This window comes from Pangasianodon hypophthalmus, chromosome 30 (assembly GCF_027358585.1).
Source record: "Pangasianodon hypophthalmus isolate fPanHyp1 chromosome 30, fPanHyp1.pri, whole genome shotgun sequence".
NCBI classification, from domain to species: domain Eukaryota; kingdom Metazoa; phylum Chordata; class Actinopteri; order Siluriformes; family Pangasiidae; genus Pangasianodon; species Pangasianodon hypophthalmus.
This window is the reverse complement of record NC_069739.1, coordinates 3951349-3971802: the sequence shown is the minus strand read 5'-3', so window position 1 is coordinate 3971802 and position 20454 is coordinate 3951349. Positions and strand designations below refer to the sequence as shown.

The 20454-nt window shown below is 38.0% G+C and overlaps 1 protein-coding gene across 1 annotated transcript in view; it reads right to left on the bottom strand.

Annotated features, from left to right (window-relative positions):
- Positions 1-821: 821 nt before the first annotated feature.
- Positions 822-20454, bottom strand: part of cdk19 (cyclin-dependent kinase 19) — a 67845-nt gene continuing 48212 nt past the window's right edge. The window contains exons 6-13 of the mRNA XM_053231798.1: positions 19610-19741; positions 19231-19374; positions 16366-16435; positions 15144-15216; positions 14949-15046; positions 14494-14572; positions 12619-12822; positions 822-11084 (exon numbers count right to left, since the gene is read on the bottom strand). Of these exons, the coding sequence (XP_053087773.1) occupies positions 10959-11084; positions 12619-12822; positions 14494-14572; positions 14949-15046; positions 15144-15216; positions 16366-16435; positions 19231-19374; positions 19610-19741 (926 nt within the window). The 3' untranslated portion in view covers positions 822-10958. The remainder of the gene's footprint in view (positions 11085-12618; positions 12823-14493; positions 14573-14948; positions 15047-15143; positions 15217-16365; positions 16436-19230; positions 19375-19609; positions 19742-20454) is intronic.

Here is a 20454-nt window from a genome sequence, read left to right as displayed (position 1 = left end):
TTCTTCTTAGAGTTCTTGTTTATTAGCTCATGTTAGCTGGCTAGCATTAGCAGTAAAGTATTTAAGCAACCATATATAACAAATCATGTGTATTTTTTTTTTAAATAAAATTCTTTATCTCAGTCTCATCCTGATTCCAACTGAACTGGAACATCCTCTTACATTAGCAGTAAAGATTGAATATTACTTCATTAAATGATATTACTATGAATATGAATATTACTTTATTAAATGATCACAGAAATCCTGTAAAGTTAGGCATCTAGATAGCATTAGCAGTGAAGTTTATAAACATTTATGAGCATTACGTCCCAGAAAACCTGTTAGGTTAGCGGTATTTAGCATGTTTATTAACATCTATGAATATTACTTTGCAATTCGCTAAAAGTTAGCATATTTTCGACAGCTAGATGGCATTAGCAGCAAGGTTTACAAACAATTATAAATACGACTTAAAATTCTTCTCCGAAAGCCTGTTACGCTAGGATGTTAGCTAGCTGGCTAGCGTTAGCAGGTACGTATATAAACATTTCTGAATATTACATTATTTATGAACATAACATTTATGAATATTAGAAATTATGTCACGTTATCTTAAATCAAGTGTATTTTATGTATTTATGAATATGAAATTTATTTATTCATGAATATTTATGAATATGACAAAATTCTTCTCAGAAATCCTGTAAGGTTAGCTCATATTAGCTAGCTGCCTAGCATTAGCGGCATTAGCATTACACGACCACATATAACAAATCATATACTGTGATCATATACTGTGACACTGTGACATTTCCCTGATCCCAGTTGAACAGACACTGTGAAGCAAAAAGAGATTTTTATTACAATAGAAGATATAAAATAAATATACATGACATTTTTCTCCTTTAACAGTCATTTGTACAGTGAAATAAAGGACGACAAAGCTACTAGCGGCCAGAGTACAAACCAATTTCTTATTTTTCCTGCACTGAGCTATTGCCTTAGCTACTTCAGAACGAAATGCACGTGTCTGTCGATGTGTTAAAACAGTGTGTGTGTGTGTGTGTGTGTGTGTGTGTGTGTGTGGTTACACAACAATTACACACGCATAAAACTGCATCAAGACAACATGTGTGCACATATCTATTAGCACCCCTAACTATATTAGTCAAAAACAAGGGAGCAGTTAAAATGGACTTGTATTGAAATGCATCATGAATTTAAACATTTTCATGGTGTCTTTTTTTTTTTTTTTTTTAAATTTAGTAAGATCCAATAAGATTAGTCCACAAGGACAAGTCATCCAGTCAGGATTCCAAATTTCCTGCAGGTGTGTATGCGGATTGTCTTGGTTAATATAACGTTACGACACACTCAGGCCCTGATTTTACGGTTTGTGTACGTGTTTGCTTTAATGAATATGCAATCGGGAAGAGCGGAGTTAATGCAAATTGCTTAATTCAGCATTCAAGAAGTGATTTATTAACGTTCCTTTGGGAACGGTTATTGCATGCGCAAATTACTACGGACGAAAAGCAGGTATTAAATTTGCTGAAGTCCTTTTCAGGTTTTAATAATGAGAAGGTTTATCAAGATTTTGTCAAACTATCTCATATTGATCAAATGTTTTCTAAAATTATGTCTTAATAATTTAATATTCATATAGAATATTTACGTCATGGTCACACCTCCGATGCAGACTTAAGATTTAAAATAATTCCAACCTGTGAAAAGGTTTTCATTTACTCATTTACCTGATGAACAAAAATATACCATTTTGAATTTTGCATTAAAATTGTATGTTGTACATTTTTTACATATCAGTATCATATTGACTGCACAATTATGTGGCTAGGTTTAGTTTCAGTTTGACTCGTCCGAGATGCTCTCAGAAATCGGATATCAAAAACAAATAGTGCATGTATAAAAAAAAAAAAAAAAAAAATGCAAGTCCTTCTTCACAAGTGACGTAATTCACACAGGATCTGTATACGGGATCTTACTAAATCAGTGCCTCAGTGTGTTTAAAGGAAACAGTTCCGTCCCAACATTCACATCCTCGCTTTCCATGTGCCCTCAACCTACAGAGACGTAACGTCTCAAAAATTCACGTAAGGAACAAAATCAGCTATCTGGCGCACATGATGTCTTACAGATTCTTAGTTACATTAGAATTTCTGGGTGAAGTGCTTCTTTAATGCTGCCTTCATGCGGTGTTGGAATTATTGTAAACGCACATTTCCAACCTAAAAGTTGCATGTGAACACCCCTTCAAGTCGTAAGATTCGGAAACAATCTCAGAGTTTCGGTTCGGTTTCAGGAATTGAAAAATGAGAGAAAAATTCTACTTAAATAAAAGTAGGAGTCTTAAAATCTTAATTTAATGTCGAAGTAGCAACATGATTTTACTTGACTGAAAGCTAAAAATAAAAACATGTACTTACGATGTTTTTTTTCCTTAACATGGCCTCACATTGGCAAATTTGTAACAATCACACAGTTCAATGCGTACGAAAAAATTTACAAAAGTTAAGGGACTTGCTTAGCCTTCGTACTTTTCTTACTTTACTTAATTTGATTACAGTTTGGAAATGTAATAAAATTTCATGAAGTTAAATGTTTTCCCCTTAAAAGTAATTTTATTGTAGAAAAAAACAGATGAGACTAACAGACAAATTGTCCTCAAGCATGTATAATTGGTTGTGGTGTATTATAAATGCAAATTCGAATGGATTTAACTGGATAAAATGGTTAATTAATAAAGTTGAAACCCACAGAAATGTGACTGATTAAATTCATAGATTCTGGTAAAAAAAATAAAAAAATTGTGCCATGATCGCTGAGATTTGTGGTAAGTGCTTGGATAAAAATGAAAAGGAGTAAAAGAACGAGTATTAAGTTTCAATATAATCAGGTGAAGGTCAAGTTTAATGAAATTAAACTCAATTATACTAACAAAATTGCAAAGAAGTCTTCATTATGTAAGTACAACTTCATTTTAGTCAAGTGCAACATTTTCTTAGGTCTGTAAGTCTCCACGGTCACATCTGTTGGAGGAATTTTGCATGTTTTTTTTATAATAGGAGGAATTTAGGAAGATACCAAAATAGATCATCTAGCGTTAGCAGTGGACTTAAAGTTAAAAACGTATCTAAGTACGTAACAGGAGCATAAGTATCATTTCTGTGAAATAAGAGTTTAAACTGAAGATCAGTGTGATTAAAAGTAGACGGAGCTGTGAATTGGGACAGAACCGAACTATTGAGTGCTTTGTTGGGACACAAGTGTGTTGACCGTGATGTTTTTAAGTGCTGTGGCTTTTTAAAATAAATTGTAAAAAAAGGACAAATACATGCATCATTTGTAAAAAAGGGCACAGACTGACATGGCTGAGGCCTATAGGCTCCGCCCGCTTATTTGCATACAACATTCAGAGGCTTTATATTTCTACACATTTACAATAAGAACTCTGTAAAAGAGCACTGTCTAGCTTTTATATAACTGCCATCTCTTTAGTGCCTAAACAAGACAATAAAAAACATTAAATACTTTTTCATTTACCACTAAATAGTTTAGCAATAACAGTGCATTAAAAGACAAATATCATAGAGTTATGTTTCAGTGAAGAGTTCTTATGTACAGTTAAAATTCACACAAAACAGGACATCATTTAAAAATAAAATGAAATAATAATAATAATAATAATAAAAAAAAGACGTTAATGTTCGCAGGACTACACACCGAACCTCTCAGAATTCCACACAATGAGAGTTTTACTAAAGGCGTCCTGCTCCGTAGATTATTAAACGCATGTGCAGAATAAAACATAACATCAAAAATTAAAAAAAAAATCATACAAACAAAAAGGACGATATAAAAATCTCCAAAAAGGCAAAAGGAAAGAGTGTGTTCTGAACGCCGTGTGCCGATTTTAGCCAAGATTGAAACACACAGCCCGAGTTCTTCCAGTATTGTTGTTTAACAACACCTTGTCCACTTCCTCTCAGTTAAATCCCTGTCGCTATAATGAGAGCTCTAATATCTAAATAGCTCACGAGAAATTTATAATCAGCTCTTTGAGACTGAGGGACTGAGTCAACATGACGGTACACTTTAGAAATTTCAAGTTAAAAGTAAAAGAATGTCAACAAGACCAATATTTATGCTCAAATTCAAAGACAGCTGATGTTACGTGTTATGTGATGAGTTCTTGCAACTGCCTGTCCATATACATGTGTGTGTATATACAGTTCTTTAAAAAATTAAATCAGTCAATGTGCTGTGTGTAAAAGTGGCGCAGAAAAAAATGAAAAGACTAAAATGTAAAAACCTCAGACAATAGAATATCCAAACTTTTCCCTAAATGTTTTCTTAATTATATCCATTTCCATAGTTTCAAGACCCGCACAGCAACCCTGACGCTAGCTAAACACCAGCTAATTAGCATGTTTTCTAATAGTCAGCTGATATGGTTCTGTATGCAGGTCAAAGACGTATAAAGACTATACGCATATTTGCTAAAACCGTTTAGCTAAATGAAATGGAATTTTTTTTTGCTATTAATTTTCAAAAGAAATATAAAAAAGCTAAGTGTGCATTATAAAAGTGATATTAATGAATAGGAAGCCATTTGTGGATTTGTGTGGATTTTAAAAGAGGGGAAAACCTGAAATGTAAAATCAAGCAACAAGGAAACATTACAGTGGATAGAAAAAAGAAAAGAAATAAATCCAAAACACAAAATTTATGCCAAAAAAAAATTTCTTTTCTGCTAAAATTATGATTCCTATGTTTTTTTAAAAAAAATAATAATAATAATAATAATAATTATGCAATAAAAGCACACGGAGTGATGTGTGTTAATTAATATATACATGGAGATATAATTTAGTAATATTTAAAATATTAAATCAGACCTAGGGAAAGTGAACAAGGGCATGTTAAAAACAGTACTGGAACGTAGCTTCGATATTTAAAAAAAAAAAGGCACTGTCAACACGCTGAAATGTTTTAGCTGAAAGAAATAATCGCACACTTATTAGTGAACACTTCTAAGCTCGACAGGCACAAAGTCCCTTTAAAACTACAAAAACTCACGCAGCTCCTTCAGCTTCGTAAACCCCAACCTACGAGGACTGGTGCCTTCTGGGAAATGGAGTTCAGTGCATAAATAATCACCACGCCTACTAAGTGCCTATGTACAACTCCGTATATAAAGGCTTATGGCGAGCAGATATACCTTCAGACTACGTTAGGAAAGTAAAGACCTATACAAAGGACCTGAAAACATTGATCTCGTTTAGTAAAAGAGACTCCTCTGACCTCAGCTTCAGGCCTGAGACGTATCTAAACATTGATTATATATATATATGTATACGTATATACACGTGTGACAATAATAAATACGGTTGTGTAGAATTAATATACATGCCATTTTTACAATCGATCTTAATATGTTATAACAATACAGCATACAGTACAAAAGAAACCTCAATGACTTCATGTCAGAATTTTCAGTTTGCAGTTTAGATTACAAATCCCGTTTTGTTTAAAAAAAAAAAAAAAAAAAAAAATTCGATAGTAAGAAATATCATGATATTCGCTGCTGCTGTGGTTTGAATTTGAGGCTCCTGCACAAGCGGAAGCTTTCCAGGTACGGTTTATTTGTTTCGTTTTGTTTTCGTTTTGTTTGCATAGGAAAAGTGTGAAGGTTTAGTGTCCCACACGGAGAAGACACGGCGACAGGACGACTACACCAATCACCTCGCTTTAATTTTACAGAAAGAGACGCTAAACTTGCGCTCTACACACAATGTGTCTGCGTCACAGGAGGAAGAGAAGAAAGCGCGCTGTAGAGAGGAAGGTCAGGGGTTGGGTAGGACTGCTGGTCAATGCTTTTTGTTTTTTTTTTGTTTTTTTTTTGGTGTGATCTGAAACAAAAAAGCCTCAGAGGAAAAAAAAACAAAAAAACGGGAGCATCTAGCATGTGGTATTTGAAGTTATTTTCCTGTCAAAAGTAATTGTATGTAAAGATTAAAGATTATAATGAAATTGGTATTTTTACGAATCACACATTTATAACCAGAATCATAACTGTGCAACTGTAACTGCACTCCACGTTTCCCGAGTGGAGTTCCCATATCACAGCTACGAATCTTTCCATCTTTACACGTTTACACATACTGGGTTTTTCAGTTGCAATTCATGCACTTACAGAGTTCGTGCTAAATCTATAAAACACTGCTTTAAAAAGACAAACGCAACTCAAGAGTTTTGACTTAAAAATCACTATTGTAACGTTTTGTGGGGCGGAGCCAAGTGGATGCCTCCAGAGAACTGAGGGGGCGGAGCCGAAACGAGTTCTACGAGTTGCGTGTACAAGCTCTGGAAACATGCAAAGTGAATGTCTATTGTCTAGACTTTACGTGAATTCTATCAGCACTGCATTTTTTACGTATGTATAATTACCTTTGACAGGAAAGTAACATTACAGTCATTCCAGAGCAAGTCATTAACCAGCGTTAATGACTAATGACAGCGTTAGTGACAGCGTTAAGAAACATTTCACTCAAAATATGCTAACACATATATTAACAAATGAACTAGCTGAGCCGCCTGTGTGTGTCAAATTAAATATATTTTATATAAATATAAACCAGTGTAGTTTGAGTTCTTGTTTTGTGGTGTGCGCGAGTTTCCTAACAGAGCTCAAAGACACACCCGCTGTCTCTGATTGGTCCAAATATCACGAGTTCTTTGATATGTTTCTTACAAAAGTAAAGGTTCTAGGAAGAACCATAGAACAAGGTGTTTTCCTATTACAAAAGGAAGCTGAACCCTTTTAGAAAGCGAATAAGACTTAACAGAAGAACTCTTGAAGAACCATTTTTTTTTCTAAGAGTGTTTAGCAGTGGCTCTGTTGCTGAAAGGATACAATCTTAGAAGATTTAGAACCTTTTAAGGGTCCTTCAGGTGTCCCTTTGGGGGAACCCGTACGGATAATGAACTTTACAACAGCATAGTAAATTACAGAACCATTTTTTTAAGAATCCTTGAAAGACCTGTTTTTCTAAGCACATTCCTACAAATGTTTGGTGATGTTTTTTTTTTTCCTTCGTTTGTTTGAAATATACACTGTTAGTAAATTCTTTGGTTTGATTCTTCGGTTGTCCATCTGGGGGAACACTTATCATTTTTTCTCTTGAAGATGAACCTTTTTTTGTAAGCCTTGAAGGACATTTTTTTCTAAGCGTGTTCTTACAGCTGTTTAGCAGTGGTTCTTTTTCATTTGATTGAAATATGTACTCTTAGAAAACTTGAACCCTTAAGGGTTCTTTGGTTATGCCTCTGGGGGAACCTTAAAAAAATCCATTCTTGGAGTATATCCTGATAAGAAAGGGTTCCAGTTAGGCCCCATTTTTTGTAAGAACCTTTGAAGAACTTTTTTTTTCCCTAAGAGTGTCTTTAAAACTGTGTTTGGCAGTGGTTCTTTTTCACTTGTTCGAAGTATACATTCCTATAGGTTTTGAACCCTCGTGGGTTCTTCAGTTGTCCCACTGCAGGAACCCACAACAAAACAGTTTTTCCCTACAGAAAGGGTTCCAATTTTTTGGAACAACTACTGAAGAACCATTTTCTTCAAAAAGTATGTTTACCACTGTGTTTAGTGGTGATTCATTTTCATGTGTTTCAAGTATGCAGTCTAAGATTTTGAAAGCGTAAGGGTTTTTTGGTTGTCTCTCTAGGGAAAGTACAACTGTTTTTTTGTTTTTTTTTTAATTTGGAAGAACCCTTAAAGAACTTTAAACAACCCTTTTTTTTAAGATTATACAGTTGGCTTTGGTAATAATGTGTGCCCACTAATAATGTGTGGTTGTTAGCATATTTGAGTGAAGTTCTCATTTAAATATCACGGCTGTAAACTCACAATAGTTGAAATGAACGTATCCTCTCAGGTCAGTGTATCTGGAATCAACCTGAAGGGAGATCAGTGCCTTATGCTCAACTGATGCGCATTGTTCAGTCTTTAGCAGGTCTCAGGTCAGCTACATGCGCCAGTGCCTCCCGAGTCTACTTCACAACCCCATGTCCATTAGTACAGAGTGCAGAAGTGCCACATTGTTGACAGCTCTGAGAGTCATGCAGTTCTCTCAACCCCCAGTAGATGTCAGTGTTTCCAACATTTTCAGTGCACTTATCAGGTCTGGCCTGTTTCTTCTCAACTCGAGACCATGCTTAGTCTTACCCTGGCTGAGGTCAGGATTTGGCAAACAGGGGAAACAGAGCCTGGAATAGCGTTAAAGGGAAAATTTTAGCTCCCCTTTCCCCCAGCTTGAAGGACTTGGAGTGTTTTTTTTTTTTGTTTGTTTGTTTTTTTGTTTTGTTATTTTTATAGCGCCGCCTCAAATGCGAGTCTACACATGGAGTGGTGAGGAACAAACAAATCTAAGCAAACTTCAAAACCAACAATAAAAATAGCAAAAATCCAAAATTGTAAAATATCAAACAGGAGGTAACAGTCACTGGAGCTGCCTCAGACATTGTAACAAAAACATAGACACACATACGTACACACAGTTTCTCTCATACATACAGGGTTAATACACGTGATTATATCTCATGGCCAAAAAAAATAATTCAAATGTATTCGTCGAACAATAAAAAGGAATTTTCTCCTTTCGTTTTGCTTCATTTTCCTGACAAACCCAGCTGTCATTGATATTTGCCGTTCATTGTCGTGAATGAAATGAGTATCGTCAAAAGACAAAGTAAAGGGTTTCCTCTGTGGTGTTCAGATATCAGAATTAAATATTTACAAAAGGACAAAAATTTGGAAGGGCAAAGCCTCCAGGTCTGTAGCTGAAAAGTCGTAAAGGCGCTCTGCACATGCGTGAAGACAAATCACGGCTCCGATAAGGGCCAGCCGCCAGTCTTCTATCGTCAAAGTTCTTTGTTCTTCTGTGTCTATAGTGTGCACGTGGTGTTATATATGCAAAGGGTGGGCGGGAAGAGAAAAATAGAAAGTGTTAAAGACAGACAGAGTGACAGACAGATAGAGGAGGGAAGGGATATTTGGTTTGTATTAGCCTCCATATTGCAGGTGTGTAGCCGGTAGTTGGACCAGAGCAGAATTAGATGCTTCCACAATGATTCTAGGTTCTGGCTGGTTCTGTACGGACACTGTGGGTCCTAATGGCAGGTTCTGTTTAGGCCCTGACATTGTCCCAGAGGGCAGGTTACAGGCAGAAAAGAAAAGTGTGTAGGACTGGAATTGAAGCAGGTTTTGTGGGTTAGTGGATTGGAAACTGCAAGTTCAGAGGACTTATTCTCTACTAAGATGGTTTTGCAGACTGGTTAGGTATGGATACGGAAGGTTCTGAGAATCAACAGGAACACTGACAGTTTTGAAGACTGGTTCAGTAGAGATACTGAAGGGTTTGGGACTGCCTGTAGATGGAAACTAAATGTTCTACATAAAAAATAAAGGTTCGAAGAATTCCAATTTGGACAGTAGTGTCTCTAAATAGAAACTGCAGAGTTTGGATCATTGGTGCTGTATGAATACTGCAGATTCTGGGACTACATGGTGCGGCACACTGGCTCCAAGGATTTTTAGAACCATTTTATTAGCGATGGCTTTGTAAGGACACTGAGGGTTTTGATGACTGGATCTAGATGGCAGCCGAGGGGTCTGGGGAATGGTTCTTGATGAAAGCCAAAGGGTGGACCCATAATGACACTCAGTTTTCTGAAGACTGGTTCTGGATGCCAACCAAGGGGTCTGAGGACTGGTTCTGGAAGGAAACTGAGGAATCCGTGGGATGGTTCTGGTTGGACACTAAGCGTTCTGAGGACTAGTTCTAGATGGAAACTGGGGGATCTGGGGACTGGTTCTGGAGGGAAGCCCAGGGGCTTGGGGAGTGGTTCTGGAGGGAAACCCAAGGGTAGACCCATAAGGACATTAAGGGTTCTGAGGACTGTTTCTGGGTGGACACCAAGAGGCTTGCGGTCTGATTCTTGATAGAAACTGAAGAGTGCACCCTTGATGACACCAAGAATTCTGAGGATTGGTTATGGATGGAAACCAAGGGGTCTGGGGGCTTGTTCTGGGGGGAAACCAAGGAGTCTGTGGACTGGTTCTGGTTCTTGAGGGAGTTCTCATGGTTCAGATGACTGACACTAAATGGACACTGTAGGGTTTGATGGATTTTAGGGACTTGATTTACATAAAAACATCATGCATTGACAGTTGAGTCCATATGTATTCACTGCACTGGACCCATAATGACACTATGGTTTTGTTACAACTCATTTTGTATGCTTCAGAGTCATATATTTACGCTGAAGATTTAAATAACTGTTTTTGTGTGGACACTGAAGGTTTTCATGAGAACCGGATCCATATGGACACTGTGGGGTGTTAGGAACTGGTATTGTGGCTCTGTTGTTAAGGTTCTGAAGTAATGCTCGTAAGGTTGTCGGTTTGAATCCCAGGACTGCCAAAGTGCCACTGTCAGGCCCTTGAGAAAGGTCCTTCACCCTCAACTGCTCAGCTGAATGCTTGGATTGCATCCTGCCTCAGCGGGAAGTCACTTTGGATAAAAGCCTGCGCCAGATAAATAAATGCAAATATATGAAATATATTTCTGAGTATTGGTTTTAACCGAGGGTTAGGACGCTGGTGTTGATTCTCATCATAGGGTTCATCTGCGCTCCAAGGCTCCTGGGATGTGTAGTTGAGCATGGAAGGTGCTGCTTCAGAAACGACATCTTATCTGCTGGTATTGGCAACGCTAGTAAGAATAGCATACACATCTCAAGCTGAAAGCGTATAAGTGTAAAGGAACTGAGAATAAGAAGGAAGTGGAACAGGTGGGAAGGCAGGTAGAAGGAAGTCTCCACAAGTTTATAAGGAATGGCAGCAAAACCTGCGTTTGTGTTCACGGATTAGCGCGAGCCGTCAATGTTTCCACGCCTCAGTAGCGGTGAGACTGATGAGAGTACTGGGAGCTTTGCTGAGATGTGGACGAATATCCCATAGTGCTTTGAGACTGTGTTGTGCCTTGGACGTTGCTTTGGTAACCAAGGCGTGAGCTGGAGTGCTGAAACAAACAGATAGAAAAAGAGAAAGAAAGGGTTAATAATCATCAAGCTGTCAGAAGGATAAAAACTTAGCTCTTGGAACATCATACAGCTCTAAAAAGGTTGCTATAAACAACAGCAATTCAACATGCCAAAATGGAAGAACCTGTGTTTTTTTTCTTTTTTTTTTTTTTTTTCTGGTAAAGCAACAACTAGGGTCTCTTTCTCTCTCTCTCCCTCTCCCTCTGTGCGCTGTATTTAGACAGGTAGATAAAGCAGAGGTGTAGTAGCTCACACTGCCATGCTGTCAAGGGCTATCAGTTAAAGTCTAAACACACACACACACATACACACACACACACACACACACTCAGGGCAAAGTACATGGCATAGCACCTCAGAGTCTTTCCAGCACTGATCTGTTTGGGACACGTGCAACCCGGCAGATCATTTACTAATCTGTTTACTTACTACAGAAAAAAGAGGTTTTTGTAAATATTACATAAAATTCTTATACGATTAGCTAAAGTAACTCAAATTCTCTCCCTCTCACACACACACACACACACACACACTCACACACACTCACACACAAACACACACACGCACATTTTCTAATTAAGCACAGGAACGTGTTCCATCGTTTGCATCCAAAAGTGTGACTTTCCCTCGTCCAGCAAAAGATTCTTTACGCCTGTGCTACGCTACAGCTAGTAAATCCTAATAGCTGTTTCACAATGCCAGGGTTACTGGAAGAACGTGTTCCGGAGAAAAATGTTCCTGATAAGCAACAAGGCAAGAACAGATAACAATATGTAGCAGCTTTTATCCTTTGTGCTTACACCAGACACCAGTGACTAATTTGCTGTAGGCCATCAAAGGAAAAAAGCGGTAGGAATGTGCTCCTTGTCATCATGATGTCTCGTTTAGTTACGTTCACAAGCTAAAGTTGCCCCAAGACGATTCTGATAGCTAGCTAACATTCCTAACCTTCTTCTGAAGACCTTCTCCTGACAGACTTCGGTATTACGTTTTGTTTCTGTATCAAATGTTCAATGTCTATAATACTTATTTCTTGCCAGTTCTTTTTACGCATTTTATAGGTACTGTTGGTGATTTTACTGTTGGTTGGTAGTCCACGTTAATTTTTTGAGTCTCGGGTGCAAGAAAACCGGCGTTTCACCTCGGTACATAGATAAAAAGTGTTATCTATTTTAAAAAAAATATCTGGCAAAGGGATGCATAAAAGGGATAATAAATAATATGAGAATCATATAGGTATTGGCAGATAGTGTTTCAGAAAATGAAAACACTCAGATCAATAAATCTGTGAATGAAACCAGCTTTCAGTTGTCTTTTGTTAGAAACTCATTTCCTGATGCAATCTTGGTAGTTGCGTGGTACATTTCTGGGGTGTGGAACTCTGTTGTGTTGTAATCTATTTCATAACACAGCTCTTTTCAGGGATGACGTCTGCTTTCGTATGGTGCTGGTCCCGCTATGCCGTGTGGGTGTGAGCGAAACACACACACACACACACACACACACACACACCTGGTAGTCTGTCTGGAGCACGTTGGCCCCGGTGGTGCGGCTCTTCTTGTTGGGGGGCCCCTGCTCCTGGCCTGCGTGCTGCATGGAGGGTCCCGTGGTCCCCCCCGACGTGCCGTTGGTCTGAGCCGAGCTCTGCTGAGACGGAGCCTGCTGCGCCTGCGTTTGTGTCTGCGCCTGCGTCTGCTGGTGCTGTTGCGTCTGGTTCTACATAAACACACAAACAATGCCAGAGTCATAAATCCAGGCGTTTCATAGATTGGATGATTGGATGACAGCTTCCTTTTTACTTGTGGTTGAAGTAAAACCAACACTACAACATCGGATAAGATTGAACTGCTGAAAAATGATATATAGGACGGAATGTGAGGTCAAACCACATACAGGCTGACTCACACAGAATGACAAATATAGGACCAATATGGAATGGGAATATGAAATTGAAATGTACATATGCCCCAGTGTTGATACTGTAAGTTTTGAATCATATAAAATTCAGAGAGAATACAGGATGATTTATTTTTTAAACATATAAATGTTTATGTATGAAGGGAATGAAGAGACATTTTTGCTTTCCAATGGGTAATTGTAGCTCTTGTAAAACGAAAGAAAGAAAGAAAGAAATTCATTGTTATTTGCAAGATTACACAAGACAGAGTATAGTTACATTTTGCCAATTAAAGCAGAAACTAATTTTTTTAAATAGCCAATCATGTCTAAGACTTCATGTCCAAGCTTCTAGCTGAAACTTTTAATGCTGTGGAATGTCCTTGAAACAAGTTAGTTACGGTTATCACTTCTGTTATAGCAGCTATAAATATTCATTCATTATTTCTCTCTCTGTTGAAATAAAAAAAAAAAAAAAAACTTGTCATGTTACTGAGAAACCTCAAAAGTGTAAAGTTGAAGATGTCAGAAAACTTAAAAAAAAAAAAAAAAATTACAGCTTTACCGCTGACCTTTTTAAAGTTCTGACACTGGAGACTCCTTCCATATGTAATGTTACATGAAAAAAAACTTCACTGTATCAACGTTTTTAAAATCCATTGACGTGGAGTTCCCACTTATTTACAGCTGCACTACTGACTACTGTGTATGTGTGTGTGTGTGTGTGTGTGTGGGTGTGTGTTCATATGCGGAAATGAGGGGGCAGAGATTAGTGTGTCGATGCCAGGTGTTGAAATATCGCATTTGCCTAAAGCACCACAGGGATCTTTACATCTGTGAGAAGTACACGTTTTGCTAATCCTCTACTTCACTAATCACACGTGCCCACTAATACACACTCATGCTGACGTGGGGTACGCTATGTCACATGTTTGTGTTGTCTGACGCCAGGTGGCTCGTTCCTACTGTGTGTGTGTGTGTCATGTGATATTCCATTTGCCAAAACCGACCATGCTGCCTGATTATAATTATGAAATAAATTATCCGACACTCCAGTTTCACAAAAAGAAATCTAAAACAAATCCATAAATGAAGACAAATACTGTAAGACTAGCCATTCAATCAGAACAAAAGTACTGGCGCCCTATAAACTGAAAAAGGAGTTAGCGCATGTTTACGGTAGCTCACACACTGCAATGGCTGAGCTGCATTACTGGAAGATTTAGCACATGCTGTGCTTATGAGGTGCTTTTTCACTGTTTAGTCATCATTTTATCCTTTTCAGCTCGTATGGTGTTTTGTGGGCTAAATGTAAATCAGCTATACTGTGAATGCGTTTGGTAATTTATGGCTGATTGGTGTTTATCAAAACGCACATGAGTACGAAGAGAATCGGTGTTAACGAAAGGTGGCTGGAATTTTTATTTCGGTTTGGTCTACAAACATTTACACATAACTTTACTACGAGTGCATGTGGGTGGCAGATTTTACCTTCTCCGTCTTCTCCTCAGGTTCATCCTCATTGAGGAACTCGCGTTTGGGGTATGGGATTTGGCATCCTGCAAATACACTGCAACACACACACGCACACACACACACACACACACACACACAATAGTGTGTTTTTGGAGCTACAGGGTGACTAACAGGATATAAAATGATACGTCTGCAATGATAAAAACTGAAAGCAAGGTCAGGAATTACTTTGTTTTGTAACTCAGGCATGTTTTAATGTGAACAGGCGCTTTATTTTAATCTGTGGGAAACACGAGGGGGATGTACAGAGTGTTTCAATTTCCTCAAAATGTAGTCAGTACTTTACAGCTGACCTGACTATAATCTACTGTAGTGGTGCTGCAGAAAAAATTACATGCCAAAAGCATGTCTGTGTGTCTGTGTGTGTGTGTGTGTGTGTGTGTGTGCTGGCATGCTTCACGGAGCCTTACTCTGATGTTGGTAAGGGGTCTTCCAGGAAATAGGGGTCTTGCAGTGCCTGTTCAGACGTAATCCTTTTGGTGGGGTCCATGGTAAGAAGTTTCTGGAGCTAGATCGATAGTTAAAATCGAAACTATATTTAGAATCTTCAGGTATATTTCTGGACTATTTGGGAATATTTTCCACGAAGCAGATCAGACGCTCACCAACAAAAAGACTTTGCTGTCCGGTTTTACTTTATGCTTCTCCATGTATTTGATGAGGCTGCTGTTGGCGTACCTGGTAAACACAATGAGATAATATAAAGAACTTTTTAATCATGTTTTAATTGTCGATACCATTAAAATTATTTGTAAAATGTTTGTTTTTACACTTCATTACACTTTTTAATTGTTTGTTTTTTTGGATGATTTTTGGTTTTGGCTTTCATTTTTTTTTTTAACTATTTAACTACTGACTAAAATAAAAATCTTCATCTCTTTATTTTACATTGTTTCTTGCAAACAGGTGTTATTTCACTCAATGCACACTTGAAAGAAAGCGCTATCCGCCTCCTTCCACATACATGAGCTCTCAGATGCCCATGATTGGCTAGTGCAACTGTGATTGACAGGTGAGAGAGAGAATGCCACCCCTCCCTCCCTGAGAGCACGGCCTCTCTTGGACTCCCGGTCACGGATTGCTGTGGCATTGTCAGAATTTGAACTCGTAATCTCCACATGACAGAGCGAATGCTTTTTCTGTTACGCCACTCTGGAGCTCAATTCTTTTTTTTAATGTCGCACTCTAAAGGCTGCCTAATTTTAGCAAAGTCAAACAGGCTCATTGATTTTCTTTCACATTAACGAACTCAAAACATTCTCCATTTACTGTGACAGAAAGCCAAAATCGAGTCGAGACACGAAAACACTAATGTGAGATGGTGGGAAGGGGGCGGGGCTATCATATCAGAGAGTTCAAAACATCTGTGCAACTGTCAATCATTCCAAACGGCCATGTTAATTGGCTCATCTGCTGTTTCGTATTGGGAGAAATAAATGCTCATTCAGCGTATTTTTTAAGTAGCGGCATGTTCCGATGTTAAGATACGAAGTTACACAAACTGCGTAAAGGTTTGCAGGTTACATGTAAATGTATTTTGGTTTATTTGTTTTTTTTTTTAAGAGAACATCATGATAATATAGCGAACAGTGATAAGGTTAGACAATTATTGTAATATTAAAATGTAATTCATTCAAAGGAGGGTTTTTACCAGACAAACCTTTTATGGAAACATTTAGGAAGCTGTTTGAAAGTGAGTATACGTTCTGACTGGGCTCCGAACAGGAAAATATATGTAAAATCATGTAAAAACGGAGGAAAATTTGACCACAGCGTGAGCTGACTCAGCAAAACCCGGGCGTCTTTTCCATGGAAAATTCCACTCACGTTGTTCTTCTGAAGTCTTTCTGCAGGGTCGGATATTCTGGCATCTTCCGGATGTCTTCCCAGTCTTTGTCTGAAAATAATACATTCATGAATAGGATGCAATGATATATATGATGTACAAATGATATATATGATGTACAAACAGGATTTTCAACAGTGTGGCTGTTGTTTTTTTGTTTTTTTTTTCATTTGCCTGCCCGGTTTGATAACTGTACGTGGTGTAAATTTCTTTTGACACATTGTGGTTAAACACATGCTTGAGGCAGAGGACCAACAATCAATGGTGTGTACTGGTTTGGCACACAAATAAAAGATTTGGGGTTTGGCTTACACGCACATCTTCACGGCTCAGTGTGAAAAGAATACTGCAACAAACACACTGTGTAAACATCTGGATTACTGAACTTTATAACACAGCGCTGCTGAATTCTCGAATCTGATGGTGGTACAGTGGACGTTCTGTATCATCTAAACCTGATAATAAACAAAATTTTTAAAAACATGCTGTTATTTAACAAATAAAACTGATTTACAAATTATCGATACGGTGAAGCCTTCTGTAAGATGACGTTTATTTAACCTTTATGGAAGGAGTCTCCAGTGTGAAAGTCTTCAGGACAGAAAAGTTTACGCTTTCTGTTTTCTCTGTAACATGACAAGCTATGATTTTTTTTTTTTTTGTCTTATTAACTTCAAGAGAGAGAAAAAAGACAGGCTGGTGGGGAAACGACTGTTTATAGAACAGGAACTAACTTGTTTCACAGACATTCCACAATGTTAAATGTAACTATGAATTAGGCATGAGATGATACACTAAAGCCATGAAATGAGACATGTCCCGATACAGGCTTCACGAGACGATACGGACACGACACACTACATTTTAAATTGTAATACTTTTATTGTGTAATGACACAAATCATACAACAGAGGTGTCAAACTCCGATTCTGCCGGGCCTCATCAGCATTTTCGTGAGACCCTGAAGAGCCAAAATCAAAGTCTCTATATATACAGACACTAATAATCTATAGGCTCTGAAGTAACAATAGGAAGTTTCTAGAAAAAACAGGGCTAATAGAAGCTATTAAATTGTATGCACTGTGTATGCAGGTAACAGATTTTTAAGAATGTATTCCTTTGTTTAATCATGTTTTACTGGACACCAGTTGATGTGATGAGAAACTGTTTCTGTTTGAAAGCTACTCGCAAGAAAGCTACGCTATATGCACAGAGGTATGGAGCTGAGACTCGGTGAAGTAGCTGCTGGAGTTCACTGCGACAGAAAAGTAGATCAGGATTTATAATCTAAGCTGTCGTTTCCCCCTATTATTGACGTTATTTTAACCAGTGGAACTGTCATAAATGTATTTCATGGCAATGCTATTAATATGGAGAGATGAATAAATATTAAAGATTGTTTGACGGTTGATTGTGTCTTAAATGATTAAGCTAAATAACAACTACATGTCCTCTCCGCTCCTACTGCTGTCTGACATCCAGCGTGTCACATTTACCAATTGAACTGTACAGATCAGGAAAACAATTGTGATTTTATTTTGCATATTTCCTCATCCGTCCGGAATGAATTGAAACCCCACTGCCAGTACAACACTCGACGTACGTGAGTGTGACTTACATCAAGCACAGCACACTAATGTTAACCTGCATTTCAAGAGCACGGTCCAGCCAGCTGCAACAGAAACCACAGTGCACATATATACAGCGGTTTACGGTAACTAGCCCTCGGACAGGAAAAAAAGGCTGCTATTTGTCAGTTAAAACACTGAGATGTGCTCGATGAACGATGATATAGTGTGCATCGCAACACTACTGATTTGCTAGAGTGAAAATATTGAGCAGTTGTACACTATGTGCTGTTTCAGTATTTTTTTTTCCCCCAAGTTCACGCGAGCTGAATGAAATGAGGCTGTGGGCCTCGTGTCTGACACGTGTCTATAACGCTTCCTTTTGATTAGCTTCACTTTTTGGACGTATAAGTAAACATGCTTTGAGGCAGTTAAATTTCCACTCGCTAACTTCGTGCTGCGTATACTACTACCTCTGCTGCTGCTGCTGCCTAGGGTGTAAGACGAAGTAATGCTCATAATGAATATTAAACAGAAATATCGCGATACATGATATGAGCAGCAAATTCGTCTCGCCAGTATTTTGTACTGCGATATTCAAGACAATGATATTTTGTCTCATGCCTACCATAAATGGATAAAAATACAACCTGTCATTCTTTGATAATTAAAAAAAAAGATGTAATTTTTGACAAATAGCTGAGAGAAATAATACACTTCAGGATACGCTGTAATAGGAAAACAATCAACTTCAAGCTGGTAACAGTAACCCTATTTCATCTTTGATTATTTTCCTATAACAGCATGCTTCCATGTGTTTTATATATACACATATAAGTGTTTTATTCCTTACCTATAACTCATAGCATTTATGTTATAGGACATAAGAGTGTAGAATATTTTTTTAAATGTTATAAAACATATTAAATGTTTTTATTTGAAAGATTATTTAATCCAAAAGAATAGAATCTAAGCATAGAGCTAAACATTTGGAAATTAAGGGCTGACGTTAGCTAGAATTTATTTAGTACTGTTCATTATATTTTCAATATTTTCACCTTCGTTGTGCTACTGGAATTTTTTTAATTACCCATTTTGCATTTGACTTTTTTCTTTAATCATGGAGAGACAACTTTAATACTATAACAATAAGGCCACCAGCTTTGACTTTTTCACCTCTTTCACTCACACTAACAGACACTTTCGACAGTGTGCGAGGCATTTCAGTGCATTAAAGGTTCTGTAAGATTAAAATGCTATTATTAAATGAAGGGAGACCTGCAGGGAAGCCCATGACGCTGAAGATGCGGTCCAGCTGGTCGTGGTGGAACGGGTTGCTGGTTTTGATGTCCTCCTGACGGCAGTGGAATATCGGCTCTGACGTGAGCAGCTCCGCGAAGATGCAGCCGATAGCCCAGATATCTTAATGCAAAATAATAATAATAATAATCAATAATAAATAAAAATGATAAGCGCCAGCACCACAAAACGATGACAGATCATTCACATGAACATGTCTTTGGAAATCTGTAAGTAGGAAGAACGAAGTCACTGACCTTCATAGGATACATGTGTATTTTCACATATTTTGTTATTTCAACACTAGCCAGCACCAGTCTGTAATGTGTGTGTGTGTGTGTGTGTGTGTGTGTCTCACCGATTGCTTTGGTATAGTGTCGAGCTCCCAGAAGCAGCTCAGGTGCTCGGTACCAGAATGTAACCACGACTGGATCCAGATCAGCCAAAGGCTTCAGAGGAGAATTGAAGAGTCGAGCAAAACCCATGTCCGCTACAACATGCGTGCACACACACACACACACACACACAGAAATTAAAAAAAAAAAACTTTTATAACATGTTGTGCATCAGATAATCAGGTGCAGCGAGAAAGTGTTTTAGTCATCAAAATTTCTGATGAGCGTGCTTTACTGAAGACACCGCTGTGTACAAAACACACGTAGCTCAAAAGCTGAGTGAATCTGATCCGGCCCTGCAGGTCAAAGAGATAAAGAGAAAAGAGAGAAAGAAAGATAGACTGACAAGAAAAGGGGTCATTGATAAAACCACCTTTAAAACTGTGTATGATGGATTGATAGTCTCTTCTTTTTCCTGCATCACCATATGACCGTTTTAGAAGAAACCAAAGGTGACAGACACTTAGTGCACATTACATGATTTTAGCCCTAATTTCCTGGTCGCAGACAAACTTGGGGTCCAGTGACGCCATTTTCTCAGCCTGTGATCAGATATTTTGAAGCATGTTTGATTTTCTCAGTGATGAATAGTGTAGCGTGAACCCCTCTGCAACTAGTAGCAAGAACAGCGAACAGCTGATATTAACTGGCGAGAGACAGCCCATGAGAGTCCGAGAGGAAATAAAATTCTGCTCTCATGCGCAGCAGATCCCTGAATCCAGTTCATCATCCATCTATTAGTGCGGGAGAGCAATGGCAAAACGTAAACACAACAATAAAGTTATTTGACATGACGTACACAAGTGGT